The sequence below is a fragment of the Nerophis ophidion genome, linkage group LG06 (assembly GCF_033978795.1).
Source record: "Nerophis ophidion isolate RoL-2023_Sa linkage group LG06, RoL_Noph_v1.0, whole genome shotgun sequence".
Classification (NCBI taxonomy): Eukaryota; Metazoa; Chordata; class Actinopteri; order Syngnathiformes; family Syngnathidae; genus Nerophis; species Nerophis ophidion.
Genome location: NC_084616.1, coordinates 55,907,298 through 55,928,237, shown reverse-complemented (window position 1 = coordinate 55,928,237; position 20,940 = coordinate 55,907,298). Strand labels below are relative to the sequence as shown.

The 20,940-nt window shown below is 38.7% G+C and overlaps 1 protein-coding gene across 4 annotated transcripts in view; it reads left to right on the top strand.

Moving 5' to 3' along the window:
* znf512b (zinc finger protein 512B) overlaps positions 1–20,940 on the top strand; it is a 63,607-nt gene that overhangs the window by 22,176 nt on the left and 20,491 nt on the right. For all 4 annotated transcript variants that reach the window (XM_061904371.1, XM_061904369.1, XM_061904368.1 and 1 more), the window contains 7 exons: positions 6,331–6,410; positions 6,559–6,687; positions 10,357–10,532; positions 10,620–10,891; positions 10,969–11,040; positions 11,125–11,259; positions 19,847–19,974. In XM_061904371.1, the coding sequence (XP_061760355.1) occupies positions 6,331–6,410; positions 6,559–6,687; positions 10,357–10,532; positions 10,620–10,891; positions 10,969–11,040; positions 11,125–11,259; positions 19,847–19,974 (992 nt within the window). The remainder of the gene's footprint in view (positions 1–6,330; positions 6,411–6,558; positions 6,688–10,356; positions 10,533–10,619; positions 10,892–10,968; positions 11,041–11,124; positions 11,260–19,846; positions 19,975–20,940) is intronic.

Below are 20,940 nucleotides of genomic sequence, written 5' to 3'. Positions count from 1 at the left end.
ATTGTGCTCTTTTGCTTCCTCAATAGCACAAGAGCTCTATCACCTCTGCCACTACTTCCAGACAGTCCACAGAAATGGTCTTGATTGCCTGGAGAATATTAGGGACTATGTGATCATGGTTCAATGCCGCCGATTTCAATTACTATAATCTATGAGCGAGATCAACCAATAACAATACCAATATCGATTACATCAGGGTCAAAACAGGAGCATTAGACAAACAACTCAAAGTCAAAAATTAAAACAAAAAAAGACTAAGAAGACCATAGCCTTGAACCAGGGATTCCAAACTCCTTTTTATTGAGGGCCACAAAGCAGTTATGGCTGACTTCAGAGGGCCGCTAATGACAGTGAATATATATGTATTAGTGCATTATTCACATCATTCACACTTTTGAATTCGGATTAATCATGGGGCCGGGACCCCCGTAGCAGAAATGTTACGTGTGTGGACACCTGGACCTCATGTCTTGGGCGTGCCCGGAACGCGACCGTGATGCCCCCATGGCCACAGCCCCCTGCTCAGATGCAGCCAAACCATGCCTCTACACAGGGAGTGGACGACAACAGCATGCCAGCCTTCCAGTAAAGATCGTGGGGACCAATGCACATGGGACATAGTTTGTGATAGTGATAGTGAGTGTTTTGTATTGTTGGTGATTTTAACATTAATTCAGCTAAAAATATTGACATGAACAATGACTTATAAATTGTCTTTATTCCTCGTCGTTTTGCCCTACAATTAATACATATACTAGAGAGACAGAAACTTCCAAATCTATCATTGACAATATTATTATAAATACTCAAATGCTCGCTTTGATTTAGGAGTAATACAGTCAGACATTTCTGATTACTTTCCTATAATTCTCTTTATTGATTTTGAACTAAAGTCTGGGGATTCCTTCCTTCCAAAGGGAAAGTAAAAGTATTATCAAAAAGATAATTAGATAGATTATCTGGAAACCTTAGGCACAAAACGTAAGATTCTATCTATTGCTGTATATCTCCGAAAGAGGCCTATAATGCTTTTATCAATGAAATAACACTACGATATGAGAAAGGAATATCAAAATTGATGCTAAACGCATGGCTCACTAAGGACATACTGAAGTCAATCAATCAGAAAAATAGGCTCTATAAATTCAACATTAAAAGTCCAACTGAGAACAATAAAAATTGTGTTAGATGTAAATATAAACGAAATACAATGATTTACAAATCCTTTTCAACCCATATTCAGTTGAATGATATTTGATGTTCAAACTCACACACTTTTTTTTTTTTTGCAAATAATAATTAACTTAGAATTTCATGGCTGCAACACGTGCCAAAGTAGTTGGAAAAGGGCATGTTCACCACTGTGTTACATAACCTTTTCTTTTAACAACACTCTATAAACGTTTGGGAACTGAGGAAACTAATTGTTGAAACTTTGAAAGTGGAATTCTTTCCCATTCTTGTTTTATGTAGAGCTTCAGTCGTTCAACAGTCCGGTGTCTCTGCTGTCGTATTTTACGCTTTATAATGCGCCACACATTTTTGATGAGAGACAGGAAGGACTACGGAGAGGCCAGGAAAGTACCCCCACTCTTTTTTTACGAAGCCCTGCTGTTGTAATAAGTGCTGAATGTGGCTTGGTATTGTCTTGCTGAAATACGCAGGGGCGTCCATGAAAAAGACGGCGCTTAGATGGCAGCATATGTTGTTCCAAAACCTGTATGTACCTTTCAGCATTAATGGTGCCTTCACAGATGTGTAAGTTACCCATGCCTTGGGCACTAATGCACCCCATACCATCACAGATGCTGTTTTTTGAACTTTGCGTCGATAACAGTCTAGATGGTTCGCTTCCCCTTTGGTCAGGATGACACAATGTCGAATATTTCCAAAAACAATTTGAAATGTGGACTCGTCAGACCACAGAACACTTTTCCACTTTGCATCAGTCCATCTTAGATGATCTCGGGCCCAGAGAAGCCGGCGGCGTTTCTGGATGTTGTTGATAAATGGCTTTCGCTTTGCATAGTAGAGCTTTAACTTGCACTTACAGATGTAGCCACAAACTGTATTTAGTGACATTGGTTTTCTGAAGTGTTCCTGAGCCCATGTGGTGATATCCTTTAGAGGTTGATGCCGTTTTTTGATACAGTGCCATCTGAGGGGTCGAAGGTCACGGTCATTCAATGTTGGTTTCTGGCCATACCACTTACATGGAGTGATTTCTCCAGATTCTCTAAACCTTTTGATAATATTATGGACCATAGATGTTGAAATCCCTAAATTCCTTGCAATTGCACTTTGAGAAATGTTGTTTTTAAACTGTTTGACTATTTGCTCATGCAGTTGTGGACAAAGGGGTGTACCTCGCCCCATCCTTTCTTGTGAAAGACTGAGCATTTTTTGAGAAGCTGTTTTTATACCCAATCATGGCACCCACCTGTTCCCAATTAGCCTGCACACCTGTGGGATGTTCCAAATAAGTGTTTGATGAGCATTCCTCAACTTTATTAGTATTTATTGCCACCTTTCCCAACTTCTTTGTCACGTGTTGCTAGCATCAATTTCTAAAGTGAATGATTATTTGCAAAAAAAATTGTTCATCAGTTTGAACATCAAATATGTTGTCTGTATCATGTTCAACTGAATATAGGTTCGAAAATGTTTTGCAAAACATTGTACTCCGTTTATATTTACGGTACATCTAGCACAATTTCCCAACTGATATGGAAACGTGGTTTGTAATTACTTCACTTATACAGGTGAAAACCTTTCAAAAAAACACAAACCCACAAAAGCAAACATCATACCAACATTACCTGAAAGGTAACTATTTGACCTCTTTTTTTCTTACACCTACTAATAAATCAAAAGTTATCAAAATGATTATGAACCAGAAAACTTCCCATACTGCTGGTGTGTGGTAAAATTGTCAAATTCATCAATTGGAGATCCTTTTGTTTATTGTATGAATCTCTCTCTGCTCCATGGAGTGTTACTTAAAATGACTATGATTGCAAATAATATACCAATTCACAAAGCTGTTGATAAAAATAAAAAAACTTGCAAAATTATCGACCTCTATTGGTTTTACCAGCAATCTCAAAGGTACTTGAGAGGGTTGTATACAATAGACTAACCGGATACTTGGATACAATTTAATATGCTCATCCCATCCCAGCATGGCTTCAGGACAAAGAATACCACCTGTATCGCAATACTTGATCTAATTGAAAAATTGGTGAGTCTGGAATCAGTGTTTTCTTTGATTTATCAAAAGTATTTTATACCATTCATTTTGAAATGTTATTGAGTAAATTGCAACATTATTGTGTCAGGGTGTTTACATTAAGTTGGTTCAGAAGTTATTTATTTGAAAGGGAGCAATACGCACAAATAAATAACAGCAAGTCTCAGAGTAAAGTGATAACATTTGGAATTCCACAGGGCTCCATATTAGGAGCAATTCTTTTTATATTATATATAAATTACTTTGTGAACTCCATCCATCCATCCATTTTCTACCGCTTATTCCCTTTTGGGGTCGCGGGGGGCGCTGGCGCCTATCTCAGCTACAATCGGGCGGAAGGCAATTATTTTTCACAAAGTATTGTTTTCTGATGACACAAATGTATTTATGTCACACAAGTCCTGAAAGCCTTCAAACTATTGTCAATAATAAATTAGTTAAAGTAGATAATTGTTTCAAATGTAATAAATTGTCTTTAAATATGAATAAAACAAACTTTATTATATTTCGTTCAAATAGAACCCGTAAAAACTTTGATAACATACTGATTAAAATAAATTGTATAGCAATGGACAGAGTTGAGAGCACTAAATTCCTTGGAGTATACATCGATAGATTTACAAATTTCAAAAAGCCGCATTGAATATTTAATGAATAAGTTATCCAAATATGTCGGTCTACTCTCAAAATCGAGGCACTTTTTTCCTATCAACGCTCTCCTAATTCTATATCGAACTCTTTTTGAACCACACATAAACTATTGCAATCTAATATAGTGTCACACATCCTAGTTATCTTAAAAAACTAGAGATTATTCAGAAGAAATCCATATGAGTTGTATCATGGGCAAACTTAAATGCTCCCTCAGATCCTCTTTTTTATGGTTACAATCTTCTGAAGCTTGCTGATTCCACAGATTCCACAGTGCTTGTATTATGTATAACGAAGTATACGGTTAAATTCTAGACTCCGTCAGCTCATTCCAGTGACCACTCCTTCTCATAGACGAGAAATAAACTTGTATTAAGAGAAAACGGTCATCTAAAGTGTACACAAACATTTTCAAAAAGCGTTTTAAGCAAAATGTATTGCTGCATTACGCTTAGTACTTTTAGCACACCCTATATGGCTGTGGATTTCACATTAGTCGCATTATTTTGGTCTTGACCTCTGTTTGTATGATAAGATTACCGCAAATCTTGAAGATGCAACTTTTTAATCAAATTTGAATAGTAGGATATCAAGACTGATGTGGTGGATGTTAAGATATTCCTTCTTTATACATGTCTTCCTGTTGGTAGGTTGGTATGGAATTGTAAAGGAGTATTGGATGGGTAGCTTTGAAAGGAATTGTATTCTACAAAATTTTGTATATTATATGATGATGTGTATGGCAACACTAAATTGGCCCTAGTGTGTGAATGTTGTTTGTCTATCTGTGTTGGCCCTGCGATGAGGTGGCGACTTGTCCAGGGTGTACCCCGCCTTCCGCCCGATTGTAGCTGAGATAGGCGCCAGCGCCCCCCGCGACCCCGAAAGGGAATAAGCGGTAGAAAATGGATGGATGGATGGATGATGATGTATATTTTAACTGTGGGACCCTATCCATAAACTGTACGCTTCTTGGGATTACCCTTTTGCAGAACAAACTCTGACAACGATGTCATATAAATTTGTCTGTAAATAAATAAATACAGAACATAGACAATTTGAAAAAAAATTACCTGCTTGGGTTAAAGCTCATAATTCTGGGGGTTCGTGAATGCAACCTCGTTCTCCGTAACCGTCATTGGTGCCTAATGAAAAAAGTGTCTTATTGTTGTTGTGGCCAAAGTGGTTAGATCTACGGTGCTTGCGAGGTTATTTGGGTTGGTGTGTGAAGAAAAAGAGTGTTAGACTGTGTCAGGACGCTGCATTACTTATGAGATATTACTTGCACAACATCACCACCAAACACTTGTTGCATGTGGCTGAGTCTGCATTCATTTCATTTAGCACCAAAATGAGGCATCAATAGCTAGTTCTTTTTCGGGTCTGGTTACTAATATTTTTGTTATTTTTTTGGTACCCATCACTAATTATATGCCATTGAAGCAGAAAGATTTTTAAGGATGGCCTTTATTGGTGATAGGAAAAAATATTGATATCGATTTTATAATGATAAAATATTAATGTGAGTTGTACTGCTACATCACTGTAGAGTTGTTGGTGAGCAAGGCAGTACAACAAGTGGGCAGTTAATAAGTAAAAGGCATTTTGTAAATTTTAGTGGCAAGAAACTTCATCTACTTACTTTACTCTCTAACTTTCCTTCCTTTATCTTGGGGTTTTGCTGGAGGCATACAATAAACTGAAATCACCCACTACTTGTATGTATCACTAGGAAAAATGCACAAAGAGTTTTAATTGTCAGCGAAGCAAGTAATAATATAGCACAACACAGCTCGTCTTTTTTTCTGTGGGTGAAACCCATGGGTGTGTAGCGGTAAGGGAGAGGAACTTTTACTTGGCGTGGCCAAAGAAGAAAGCAGCAATTGAAGGATTTCAGTGGAGGAGAGAGAATAGTCAGTTATTTTGTGCTTCGTCAGAAATTCACATCAGCACTAGTGATTTGTAGCAGCTCTTTTTGGCTCAACAACTCTGTCTCCTCAATTACATATTACACTAACCATGGTTATCCCTCACCTCTTATCCACTGTTGATTGATCAGCTTTTCTCTTGAATCTGGTGATAACACCACAACATGACAGCGCACAACCAAACATGCATTGTTCTATGACTGTGTTCGTTCCATATTTGAACATGTAATTTGCACATACAGAAGGCAGGGAGTTTGATATTGTGTTTGAATGTGTTACCTGTATAAAACATTAGAATATTTACACAAAATAAATTAAGATAAAAGATGTTGTCAGCATTTATTTCAGGTTAAAGAAAGTATTTACCAAACCTAATCAAGAATTGCAATGTTGATCTGGATGCAATTTTGTTTACATTCCTCTGACCTCTTATGTTATTTGTATCGCAGTAATCAGCTTTATTCAGTGGTAACTAAAAAGTTGATCTTTCTTTTTTGCCAGCTCCTGTGTGTGATGAGGCAGCAGAGGGGAAGAGGAAAAGCCGTCCTAAAGCAGAAGAGCAGGAACTAAGAAGCATCCCTGTGGGTAGTTCTCTTAGAACAGTGTGGGAGTTTGAAATAGGATTGGTTTATTTGCACAGTGGGCTGCCTTACATGAATATGCACAATATATAATGTGACAGCAAAAGTCTTGCATTTATTAATTTTATATTTTTCTCTCGTCGAGCAGGCCCACATGATTGTACAATGGAAGGAAGAGTTTAAGCGCCACTCCAGAGTTAAGTGTCCATGTTCAGGATGCTGGTTAGAGTTTCCCAGCATCTACGGTGTGAAGTACCACTATCAACGCTGCCAGGCGGTGAGCCTCTACTTTACCGATGTAGCTACTAAGAATGCACTTTTATATTCAGGCTGGCCAACTTGAAACTTCATGCTTCACTTGACCGATACCAATATCTCTCTTGTTTTTAAATTATATAATTAACTGTAGTTTGTGTAATAAAGACTGACACAAAGGTGGGTTTATCAAACTGTAGCTGTAGACATCACCTCTAACATCACACGTCCATAAATCAGTTGTGATGCTTATGTCCTTATTTCCATAGAATACAAGTACTTCAGAAGATGCTTCTCCTTCATTCACTTTAATGAAGCCTTGGCCAGGGGGAGTTAATGTTGTCAAGGGTTACCCATCGTTCACTGGGTGTTTTGACCCTTACTGTAACACCCTCCTGATGGCGGGCTGACAAGCCACTGCTCATCTCCTCCTCCAGGCTTCCTGTTTAACTCCTCTCTCCTATTCCAAAACCAGCAAGAAATTATCTCTGCCGCCTCCCCCATCCTGCGCGCTGCTGTCTTTCTTGTCTTACCTGTGACTCCAATGGCTGTTAGCAATCCTCTACAGCCGACTTCGACCGGAAACAGTCATAACTGCCATCCTCTCTCCCTGCATTCATGCAAGAGGTCTTGATCTTTAGCACTCTTTTTTTAAAGGCATGTTCTCACTCTTCTTCCCGTGGAACTGTAAGTTCAATTAGGATGATTTTTTTTCCTTCATACAACCACAGCACAACATCCGGCCTTAAGGCTGTCTGGACAATTGGGGGGAACTGCAGACTTCACCCAGATCGACCTTAATTTACCATAATTAAGCTTTTTGTAGCAGACTGGTTCTTATTGCTGTTGTTGGTAGCTTTTCTCCCTTCCTTAGAAATTGGAATGCAGTTTTCTTAAGGGCCTGGCCTTTCTGCCTTCTGTCTTGTTCTAGAGCAGGGGTGCCCATTACGTCAATCGCGAACTACCAGTCGACCGCGGGGGGTGTGTCAGTCGATCTCGAGCCAGGCTTTTAAAAAAAATACACCTAAAAATTAGTGATCATCAATCTTCACCAAGACGTCACTTAAATGACATTCATGGTACCGGAGGGTCTTGTGAGATGACGCTGGCTGCTGCAAGATCATTATTATTAAAATATGACCAAGAGGAAGGCAAGAAACACTTTTTATTTCAACAGATTCTCGCGCCATACCTTCCGTCAAAACTCTAAAGGCCGACTGCACATTTCCTATCTTCACAATAAAAGCCCTGCTTCATGCTGCCTGCGCTAACTAAATACAGAGTCTCGGAAAACTGGCGTGCACAAGCGATCCCTCAGAAAGCTGGCGTGCACATCACTTGTGCACGCCAGCTTTCTGAGACTCTTATTTTGTTAGCGCAGGCAGCATGAAGCAGGGCTTTTATTGTGAAGATAGGAAATGTGCAATCGGCCTTTAGAGTTTTGACGGAAGGGACGGCGCGAAAGTCTGTTGAAATAAAAAGTGTTTCTCGCCTTCCTCGCTGTCATTTTTTCATAATAATGAACTGGCAGCAGCCAGCGTTATCTCACAAGACCCTCGGGTGCCGTGAATGTCAATCAAGCAAGCTACGGAATTTGCCGCCAATGTTTTTCTTGTAAAGTGTATGGAAGCTGGATGAATTAGATGCCAAAAACCAACCACTTTCATGTGGTATTGTACAGAAAGGACAACTTTTTTTCTCCTCCATTTGAAAATGTGGGCGTTATCATCATTACTGTCTGATTCCAATCAATGCAAGTCATCAGAATCAGGTAATACACCAACTTATATTCTTGTCTTCGTGAAAGAAAGACATCTATATGTGTTACACATGCTTGTATTATCATTAAACACATTTAACTTGTTTACAAAAATGTCTCTTTCATAAATAAATAAATATAAATGATATATATAAATGAGGTAGATCCCCTCGAGTTGGTCAATTGAAAAGTAGCTCGCCTACAGAAAAAGTGTGGGCACCCCTGTTCTAGAGTGTTAGCAGGTGTTGTGAGCACCATCCTTGGATGACAGATGTTTTACATCCGGACAAGATTTGTGCCACAAGGAGAGAAAGATCAATAAGTATCTCCGAAAGGGATTGCGAATACCTCAAAGCTTCTCTGCAGTAAGTTTCTATATAACATCAGGGCAACTTTAACTTCCTCTTTTATCTGTGATAAAGAAACTAGGTACAGGTAGCCAAGTGCAGAGTAGTAATGATATGCTGAAACGACTCCAGTCTCCATAGATTTGAACATTTGATTTTCCTCTGGGGAAGGTCCCTCTTGGTCCAGGCTCCATGTGAACTTAACTCCACTGCCCCTGACCGCTGTCTTTCTTCCTCCAGATTTTGTACCTGCTCTCGGATCATGGCGCTTCTGTCACTAGTACCTATTCCATCATTGTTGTGAATGAGAAGTTCAAGGTCCCTGTCTTCCATTGCAAGGGGCTCCAATGATGTCACATAGCTTCAGGATGTTTTCGGCTTGAGCAAAAGATATATCAGCTGCCCACCTGAGTCCTGATCTTGTGGTGACGCTTGCGCATCTGACTAGCTCATCCTGGGAGTCTCTGTATATCATTATCATTAGCTTGGCTACCTACAGTTTCTTTATCACAGACTAAAGAGAAATTTTAAAGTGTTCCTGTTGTATAGAGACCTACTGCAATAACGCTGCAGTAGGTCGCTCGCTCTCTCTCTCTCTCTCTCTCTCTCTCTCTCTGTGTGTGTATATATATATATATATATATATATATATATATATATATATATATATATATATATATATATATATATATATATATATATATATACATATATATATACACACACACACACACAGATATATATACATATAGGGACGGCGTGGCGCAGTGGGAAAGTGGCCGTGCGCAACCCGAGGGTCACTGGTTCAAATCCCACCTAGAACCAACCTCGTCACGTCCGTTGTGTCCTGAGCAAGACACTTCACCCTTGCCCTTGATGGGTGCTGGTTAGCGCCTTGCATGGCAGCTCCCTCCATCAGTGTGTGAATGTGTGTGTGAATGGGTAAATGTGGAAGTAGTGTCAAAGCGCTTTGAGTACCTTGAAGGTAGAAAAGCGCTATACAAGTACAACCCATTTATCATTTATATATATATATATATATACATAAATATACATACATATATATGCATATATATATATATATATATATATATATATATACATACATATATATATACTGTATATATATATATATATTGCTACCCGCGGAAAAATAATGACAGATTATTGGTACAAACCGTGGCTCCCGTTGGTTTGCTGGCTGATGGGTCTGGTGTCTTTAGTGATGGTAAAAGGCTGGTTATCCAGGGCCTTAATTTCCATGATGAAATCACAGATTATTGGCCCTCGCGTCATCTCTGGTGGGCTTTTTTTAATTTTTGGACATTTAAAACCTCCAGGGTAGGCGCTCTTGATTTGTTTCCCCTAACTTACCTACAGCACAATACGGTTTATCGGTGTGACGTCATAATTCGTAATATAATTATCTTGCACCCTCATAGCTACAGTATATCTGAAATCACATAAGTTTAGACTCACATTGCTCACATACCAATTGATTTAAGTCATTTTCAAATACTGATCAGACAAAAGCTAATAGCTGAGCACTATTTTAACCCCCCCCCCCTCTCCATGCATGTCTCAGACCAGCGATACTGAGAAGCAGAGTCATGGCTGTCCCTATTGTGAGGCAGTGTTTGCAACAAAAGTGCGCCTGCACAAGCACAAGCTCTGGAGCCATCCAGACATTGTTAGTTGGGACTCTGGAGATGAGCAGCTTAAGCTTCAGAAAGCAGATGTCAAGTCCAGCAGTGTCAAAAGGTATATATAATTTAAAGCTCACATTTTTAGACTTACTATTGCGTATAATAATATTAGTAATTGCTGACTGTCTGTCTGTAAATTCAGGCTCTTGGAGAACAGCCCCCCATCTCCAGTGTTTTTCAAAGTGAAAAAAACCCTGGATGTATCCACCCCATCTCACAATGGAGAGGTGACCCACCACATGAGTGAGAGGAAACCGCACAGCAAACCTTTGCTACAGAGTCACCGCCCTCAGTCAGTCCAGCCTCAGTTTGAGCAGTCCCAAAGCACATCCTCTGATGCAGGAGATAGTGAAAGCGAAGGTGGCAGCCTTCCGCCATCTTATGCCGATGAAGACCCAGAACGAATGAGACACCGTATGAGAATAATAGTTTCATTCTTTATGATTGTACTGTTAGTGTTCGACTTATCTGTGCTTTTTTTCTCAAACAAGGACGCAAGCAAAAAACACCTAAGAAATTCACTGGAGAGCAGCCTTCAATCTCTGGAACATTTGGACTGAAAGGTTTTAATAACAATATCCACCTCAGCACTGTTCCAACTCTGTGGAAGATTACTCAAATACTTTTATATCCATTTTATGTTGCAGGTATGACAAAAGTAGAGGAGAAGCTGAAGGCAAGTCGCGTGAAAAGGCCTGAGGGGAGTGGCTTTAATGAGGACCGTCACAGACAACCAACAGGAAATCAGTCCTTAAATAAACGTACAGCCACAACAAGTTCAGGTAAACACTTTGATTAACTTTTAAAATGTTCAGTAAAATGTGTTTTTTTTTATTGAGTAACTTCTAAGCATGGTTCATTTTTACTTGAGATTGCTTTGTTCCAATAGGAGGCAACAAAGCACTTTTTGTGCATAATTTTCCTTGATTAAAAAGTAGAAAAATCTTTACAACCAACAAAATATTATATGATCACAACTTAGATAACCTGAGCGCTGTATTACAAAGCAAGCTTTGTTGATAACCCCGGAAAAGTGTAAGGCTTAACTTTTCATACAAAATCATATGAATCTTGTTAACTTTTTAATTGAATACAGCGCCGTGGTAATCCATGCAGTAAAACTAAACTGCTTCAGAGCAGGTTCTGTTTGAAAATAAAAGATTAGCGCTAATTAAAGCACAACCAACTGACCAATAACAAATCAGAGCCACCGTTTATTGAAAATCCTTTGGAGATCAGCATGGATAGTAAGAATTAAGAGCAAGGTTTTTCCGGGATTTGGAGAAACACGTTTGATCTTCTTAATGATCTCCATTAGGGAAGTTGAACATTGTCCCGAGATGGACATTCTCAATCAGCGAGCTCCTGTGTCGTTGATTGGATGTTTTACTGTAGTTTATTTTGAACATACATATAGACCTCATGTGGCGACTTGTCCAGGGTGTACACCACCTTCTGCCCGAATGCAGCTGAGATAGGCTCCAGCACCTCAAAGACCCCGAACGGGACAAGCGGTAGAAAATGGATGGATGGCATATAGACCTCATGTTCAATTTCAGTACAATTCAAAATGTCAGAGGGAGTTGGAAAAAGCAAAGCTCATTTTAAGCATAAACATTCTCTATATCATATTATCACTAGAGATGGGTTAACTCCCTTTGTTAAATATACAAGTCAAAAAAATATTTTTAAATCTAGACATCTAGTATGTTTATCTGAGAAAAAAGGGCATCCAATGATTTCCATTTTCAAGCATTTTATTTTATTTCACTAATAACTGTTTTGTGGAATTTTTAAGTTAAATAATCTCAGACTCCTTCCCTTTGTTGTCCCTCATTATTGCTTTCAACTCCGAAGCCAGAGTGAAAGTCTGTGCTGCAGGGTCCCCCTCCTGTCATTTTATTTTTTTTGTTAGCTATATCAGTGTCAAATAATTTTAATGTGCTTTAATGTAATAATATAACCCAACCACCAATGTTCCGTCTAATTTGTCATTTTCAAACTCACAAAATTCCCAGAGCATTCATTGGACCACATGTGAGCATCATCAGATACACGCACACTGTGGCCAAATGAGCCGAACGAACCTGTCCCAAAGCTGACATCATATTAGAGCGGTAATTTTCATTTGATGATTTTCTAATATGACTTGGCCCTCTTACAATGCTAATAACAAAACATTTACCGGTAGTTTTTCATGACCTGTGTGTTATATGTCTAGATATAGGTCCTGTTTAGGAAGAATTGGAGACATGTACACCTTTCAGAGATCACATTGTGTTCACCTTAAACATTCACCTTTTGCACAATGAGATGTGTGCAGCAACACAAACATAGGATAAAGCTTACATTTCTGGAACTTGCTGTCTGTATAATATATCATTACACAGTTTTTATTAGCATTTCTGTATTCTATTAACAGCAAAAAATAAATTACATTCTTAAAAAATGACAGTAGAATAAGCACACATCTGATTGGAGAGTGTGCCTGTACTGTATGTTATTATTTCACCATTGCAAGAATTAGCAGTATTTACCTCTCTTAACACTGCTGTATCGTTTGCATTAAGTTAACATGCAAAACAACAACATGCATGCATAATATGCTGTCAACAACATTGGTTGGCTGCGTGTGAACAACCTGGCTGTTACAGCTCAAGTGTGGTGTTGGAGTTGTCAGACTGTTTGTGGGGCTGTGAGCGGCTGTGCGTGTTGGCGCAAGTGAAGAAAAGCGAAAGTGGCTGCTGTTGAGATGACAGACATAGATTGTTTTGTCGTGATTGTGGCAGAAAGTGAGCTGTTTTGCAGGATAGCAACTTTGTTGCTTTTGTTGTTTAGTTTGGCGCAGTAAAGTGATTGTTGATGGAACACCTCTTTTTACTCCTTTAAACGTCGTCGAAGTTACAGTAGTTTAGTAAAAAAATGTTTGTCATTGTTTTATCTGTTGTGGCCACTTGATGTCACCTGTCATTTACAGATGCACTGCAAAATTGAACAGAATAAATTATTTTTTTGTAGTATAGGCTAATTTTTTTTTTTCATAATAGATTTGCCGTGCATGGAGAAAACACATAGGCAGTACGCAATTGCGTCCGGTAGTTTTGAAGGAGCAATCTTGAAGTACAGTTTCTATATATTTGTTAATTATGTGGCAGTGGTTTGATGAAACTGACGCATTTAGTCAGTGATTTTCTGCCGGTAACCTTTATTTCCTTTATTTACATGCTATTGCTTTGCTGTCGACAAACTTGTTCATATTTGTGATCGGTCAATTGGTGATTAACACTGCTCCTTTCATGACTTTAAAAACCTGACTAATAATCAAGTTTGTAGTTTCATATATCGTTAATTCTACATCTTTGTTTAGCTTGGTTAAGTCTGGAAATCCTAGAGAATGTTTAGTTGTACTGGTGCATCATATACAGAGAGTTGCCCAGCTTTCTGACTGAATATGGACATATGATCAAGTCCAGAAAATAGTAGTTCCACTGACGACGTCAACCTGAATGGCAGCCTATAGTAATGGCTCACTCGTTGAAATAGTTATTTCGCCCTGTTAGACCGTAAAACACCAGATTCTCAGATATTGCTTGAACGAATAAGAGGGGCAAGAATGGGGAACCCAGAGGAAACACTGTTGCAGAGCCTCTAAATGAGGAAAACTTGGCGTCCGCAAACAGCTCACCAGTAAAGTAACAAGAGGGCAGAGCTAATGCTAAACCTTGTTCAAAGGATGTGGACGCCGAAGTAGCCCAAGTTCTGGAGGAGATTCTGCACTTCCGAAAATACATAAAAAAACACCTGAACAATATTAAATCCAAGCTCAACAACATTAACCAACAAATAGTGGCGACAGAGGACCAAGTAGAAAAAGTGGAGAACCCGATTCAAAACATGGAGCGGGAGTTGAACAAAATGATAAAAGTCAAACATCAGCAAGAAAACAAACTCCCAGACTATGAAGGGAGATCCCGGTGTGAAAATTTAAGGAAATACAATGTTCCCGAAGGAGCCGAGTGATCGTCCATGGCAGAGTTTGTGGAAAAACTGCTGCAGGACATGTTGGAGATCCCCCCCCCAACCACGAACCTCGGCATCAAAAGGGTGCACCGCGCGCACTGGCGCTATGACCCGCCGGAGACAGAGAAGACAAGCCGCGGTTAATACTCGTCAAATTCCTCCGTTGCGGGATTAAAGAGGAGAGATCCTGCGCAAAGCTTGGGGAAAGAAGAACATTTCTCTGAATGGGAGGCTGATATACTTTGACCAGGATTACCCCCCAGTAGTCCTGCAACAGAAGAAAGAATATGCTGAAGCGAAGCGAGTGTTAAAGCAAAGAAATATCCGCTTCCAGACTCCGTTGCCGGCTAAATTACGAGTGTTTAATGAGGACGGGATGCAGTCGTATCAGACAGCAAAAACAGCGACAAGAGATATGAAGGACAGAGGATTGCCAGTCAGCGTGGTTACACCCAGGTAGAGATTGGCTGATCAGATGTCCCGCTCCGCTTGGGAAACAGTGGGATGTCCGAGCCAGCAGGGGATAGGTGAGGAGCCAGAGAAAAGCATCAAGGAGACTCTGCAAGCCTTCAGAAGATAATCCTCGCCTTCTTCGGAGGACCTATTAATCTTGACTGATTTCTTAAAGCTTTGATAAATTGAACAGATCCAAAATAGGTGACTTTATATTTACTCCAAGACATTTGCGTTTCCTTTTTCCCCAGCTGGGTAAGAATATATACAGATGTGGGATGTATTTGTGTAATGACTCGGGGTTTTTTTTTCTCTTTCTACCAAGTGCCATGGTGGGGGCTCTCATTCCATATATGGGAGGATTTCCCCCATAGCTAGACGTTTTACCGAGCTTAATCCAAGGTCATCTATTAGAAACCCCAGCCTTGGAACTACACTTTTTCTTTTTTTGTGTCTTTTTTTTTTTTGTCTTTATTTTTTATGTTTGTGGGGGGTTTTTTGTTTCGGGATTAGACCTGTTAAGTTGTATTTTGCTCACTCTGTTGGTACACTTGCAAGTAAATACACATGGTTTGTCACAAAGCTAAATTTTGAAAAAGTATTGGAATTTGCCCATAAAGAGGGTATATTTATTTTAGTAAAGGAAAAGATAGATGGGAACTCAATAACCCTATTGAGTGTCTATGCACCTCCCGGGAATAATATTAGTTTATTTAAAAAATCAACAATATTATGATAACGAAAACCAAAGGTCATTTGATCTATGGTGAGGATTTAAATATATATATATAGAGCCAAAATTGGACTAATCTAGTATAAAAACTCATCACACTTAGTCCCTATAAAAGAAAGTAAAAACACTTTTTGAGGAAGAAGGCTTTATTGACATATGGTGAGACCTTTTCCCTGACAGAAGGGATTACATTTATTTCTCGGCTCCTCGGTCTTTTTATACAAGAATAGATTATTTTCTAACATTTTGGAAGGATAAAGACAAAATATATTCATCCATCCATTTTCTACCGCTTGTCCCTTCCGGGGTTGCAGGGGGGCTGGAGCCTATTTCAGCTGCATTCGAGCGGAATATACTTGTGAAATTGGGACAATATATCTAAGTGACCATGCACCAATATTCTTATCTGTTGATTTTAATCTGAGGCACTTGCGGCATTTTGTTATTATGAAGGTGAAAAATATAACAAAGACAAGTATACATGTATGTTTAATTTAACTGTATACAAAAGCCTATAATTCAGAAACTATTGATAGAACTGTTTCATGCTTGTATAAGGGTCTGTCAAATCTGAAATCATATTCAATTTAATATATTAAAACAAAATGGGAGAAGGAAGGAGGGTTAACAATATCTGAGGAAGAATGGACAATAATACGGGGAAAGTGGTGGTGGGTGGTATAGCTCGGTTGGTAGAATGGCCATGCCAGCAACTTGAGGGTTCCAGGTTCGATCCCCGCTTCCGCCATCCTAGTCACTGCCATTGTGTCCTTGGGCAAGACACTTTTCCCACCTGCTCCCAGTGCCACCCACACTGGTTTAAATATAACTTAAATATTGGGTTTCACTATGTAAAAGCGCTTTGAGTCACTAGAGAAAAGCGCTATATAAATATAATTCACTTCACTTTACAATACAGTATAAATGTATGGTCATACAATTCACCCGTATGACCATCAATCATGGGGTTCCCCAGGGATCCATCTTGGAGCCTCTCCTTTTTATTTTATACATAAATGATTTTATAAACTCCTCCGAAACTTTTCATAAAAAAATTTTTTGTTGACGATACAGATTTGTTTACATCACACAGGAGCCTACACAATCTACAAGTAACTGTCAATTCAGAGCTTGTGAAAGTGGATTCCTGGTTCAAATGCAATAAGCTCTCACTTAATGTAAATAAAACAAATGTTATTCTATTTCGTTCTAATAAAAACCGGACAAATACTGAGCACTGCCATATCAACATCAATGGGAAGGAAATACAGAGAGTCTACTCCACAAAATTCCTGGGGGTCAACATTGACGAATACCTCAATTTCAAATGTCACATTAGCCATCTGTTAAACAAATTATCCAAATATGTTGGCCTGTTCTTTTACCTTCGTCATTATCTTCCTCTTTTTGCTGTACTTACCCTATATAAAACTCTCTTTGAACCACATCTAAACTACTGTAATATCATCTGGTGTAACACCTTTCCTACCTACCTTCACAAATTAGAATTCATGCAAAAGAAAATCATACGGGCCCTGTCATGGTCCAAGTTTAATGCCCCCACTCGACATTTATTCCATAAATATCATCTCTTAAGACTGACAGAGTTCAATATTTATCAAAATGCTTGTTTAACCTATCAAGTCATTTACAGGCTGAATCTTAGGCTCTGTAGCTTGGTTCCTATCTACCATCCCCAGCATGCCCACAACACTCGTAACTTAGATCTGATATCAGGTAAACATCGTTTACTGGCTTGTACTGCTCGAAGTGTTGTATGCAGGGGACCAAAGATTTGGAACCAGCTTAATGAGAGCCTCAAGATGCTGTATCCATTCTCAAACTTCAAAAAGAAACTGAAAACTTACCTATTAACCACCTATCTTTAATGCCTCATGTGGGGTAGACTACTGTTGGGTTTTGCATGGTTGAATGACTGTATGTATCTGCTTGCTTTAGTACTATTATCCTGTGTTTATCATATAGCGTTGTTGTTGTTGTTGTTGTTGCGCTTGCTACCATGTTTCATCATTCCACGTATATACTGCCTTCTGGACCCCCTGTCAAAAGCTTCTTCTAGCTTATTTGGGGGACCCTTTCAAGTACCAACATCTTTAAACGATGATATTCACTACTATTGTAATTGTTGTATGGTATTGTGAATAAACTTGTAACAAAATTGAAACAAATAGGAAGATATCAATGGACTTGTACAATCTCACCAAAGTGGAGGGAGTTTGGCTGGAAAAGTTTGATCAGATTTTGTACTACATGTTCTCAGAAGTCTCATTATGGTAACAACCCTCCTGCCTGATGGAGAAATTGTGGGAATCAAAATGCAAACCACTACCATGTTTTCTGGGACTGCTCTGCCATAAAGAATTATTGGAGGGGGATACACCAAGCTCTAAAGGATATTTTCAAATGTAAAATACCCCTTGAAAGTAAGACTCTGTTTTTCGGACTTGTACCTCAAGATTGGCTGAAAAAAGATAAACACTTAATGAATATCCTACTAGTGGCTTGTAAAAAGACTATTACCAGGAAATGGTTATTGCAGGAGAGCCAAACTTCGAACTATGGATAGAAATCACAATAGATATTTATAAAATGGAGATAACGGCATTTATTAATTATAAATTGGAGGAATTCACTTCATACTGGGAAAACTGGGTAAATTATGTCACGCCCCATAGGCCTGATTTTATTTTCTAGACTTAGTGATTCTACTGTGTACAAAAGATCACTCCCAATATGTTTGTAGTTGTTTAAAATGTATTTATTTACATATTCTTTTTTTATTGGTCATTTTTTTATTTATTATTAAAAAATTTTGTTTGTTTGTTTTGTATTTTGTTTTTTCTCTTTTTTTGGGGTGGAAGACTGGCTGGCATCGTTGGGATATGGATAAAAAATATTATTTTGGTAATTTTTAAATTTATTATTATAATTTTTGGTTTGTTTGTTTTGTATTTTATTTTTCTCTTTTTTGGGGGTGGAGGCCTGGCTGGCATCGTTGGGATATGAATAAAAAATATTATTTTGACATTTAGGGCAGACAATAGATGTAAAAATGTATGCAAATATGATGTAATGGATAGGAATGTCTGATGCTGGACTCGAAGTCAAGAAAAACTAAATACAAACAAATTTAATTGTTAACTTAGTGATCTATTCATTGAGATGCTTTGCAAGTAGTTTATATATATATATATATATATATGTATATATATGTGTGTGTGTGGGAAAAATCACAAGACTACTTCATCTCTACAGAACTGTTTCATGAAGGGTTCCCTCAATCATCAGGAAATTTTAAAATTTCCTGATGATTGAGGGAACCCCTCATGAAACAGTTCTGTAGAGATGAAGTAGTCTTGTGATTTTTCCCACACATACATATTGCGCTCTACCACGGTATCGAGCACTGTTCTCTGGATAATCCAATCAAGACATTTATATATATATATACATATATATATATATATATATATATATATATATGTGTATATATATATGTATATATGTATCTATATCTATATATATATATATCATCTGATTGTTGTATATAGTAATGGCATCATGCCTTTACTTGCTGTATTGTATGCTCTTATTTTTGAGTGCTGTGCACAAGGAAGTGACGTGGCACCAAAGTGATGGAAAAGCAGTCAAGCTTCCATAATGTTCTTTGTTGCAGTCTGTTGTGATAAATAATTGTTCCCAAAGACACACACAAAATATAAAAATTCAGAAAATGGTGTATGCCAGTAAAAATTCGGATGTATGAAAGTGTTAATATGTTACAGATAGGCACATCACTCAGTCTGAGCATTTAAAGATGGCACCTTTTTTCTGTGAACTGATACCCAGCATCACTTAAATGTGTAGCTAAAGTATCCACAGCCTTTAGAAATGTGCGTACGACAGCTTTGCAGTTGCCGTGACGCAGCGCACATTTCTATGTCAATGTCAGTTTTTGTACATCTCAACTTTGCCATAAAAAAGGGCATACGGTAGGTTTTTTTGCGTACACAAGCTTTGTACATGAGGCCCCAGGTCTGTAGGCCCGGACTCATGCTAAGGATGCCTCCGTAGGTATCATCTCAGGTAGTTATACTACATTGTTTTGCTGATACCCAGAATAATGTTGTCATGTTTTTTAGGTACTGCTTCTGATGTTCAGTGGCAGAAAGCCATCTCAGAGAGGGGCGAGGTGGTGTGTCCCACCTGCTCCATCGTCACCAGGAAAACCATCCACGGTTTGAAGAAACACATGGAGATTTGTCAGAAGGTCAGAAGTTCCCCATTGATTGTGACACTATCAGAAGACTGTACTTAGACTTTATCCTTATACAGTGTTCCCTCATCTACCAAGTTCCATTGCAAAATCAGCAGCAATAGGTACAACACAGTGAATTAGCTACTTTAAACACTTATAGGGACGGCGTGGCGCAGTGGGAAAGTGGCCGTGCGCAACCCGAGGGTCCCTGGTTCAAATCCCACCTAGTACCAACTTGGTCACGTCCGTTGTGTCCTGAGCAAGACACTTCACCCTTGCTCCTGATGGGTGCTGGTTGGCGCCTTGCATGGCACCTCCCTCCATCAGTGTGTGAATGTGTGTGTGAATGGGTAAATGTGGAAGTAGTGTCAAAGCGCTTTGAGTACCTTGAAGGTAGAAAAGCGCTATACAAGTACAACCCATTTATTCAAGCTTTTATAACCACTGGGTGAAAAATACAGTGATAATGGAATAAAAATAAAAATGTTTTAAATCTAGTATGGGTAGTCACCAGTAAAGAGTACAGAGTCTGACATGACTGGTAGTCAAAGCCACGATGGAGGAGGCATCACTGTATAGTTTTCCTGTGTAAAATAAGATCTTGTATCTGTTTGTGGATTAATGAAGACAATGCTCTTGTTTTTTGTTAATGCTCTAATTTTGAGTCCACAAAGCATATGCAGTCAAAGATCACCGATGTTGAACCTGAGAGATGGCCTGCTGCCTCACAGTTGTCCCAAATATTTAGGTGGGCTTAGGGTAAATTAGTGTGTCGGGATATTTGTCAGTATAGTGTACAATGAGGTCAAAAGAGTCTTTCCTACCATCAGTTAAATGACTCCTTGGTGGCATAGCTTATACTCTCCCATTAAATAGACATTCTTCAGTTAAACAGTGTAAAGTGACTATATTACTCCTTGGTCAATCCATATAAAAACATGGCAAAGCAATACAGAGGCTAGGAAATACAGAGCAGTG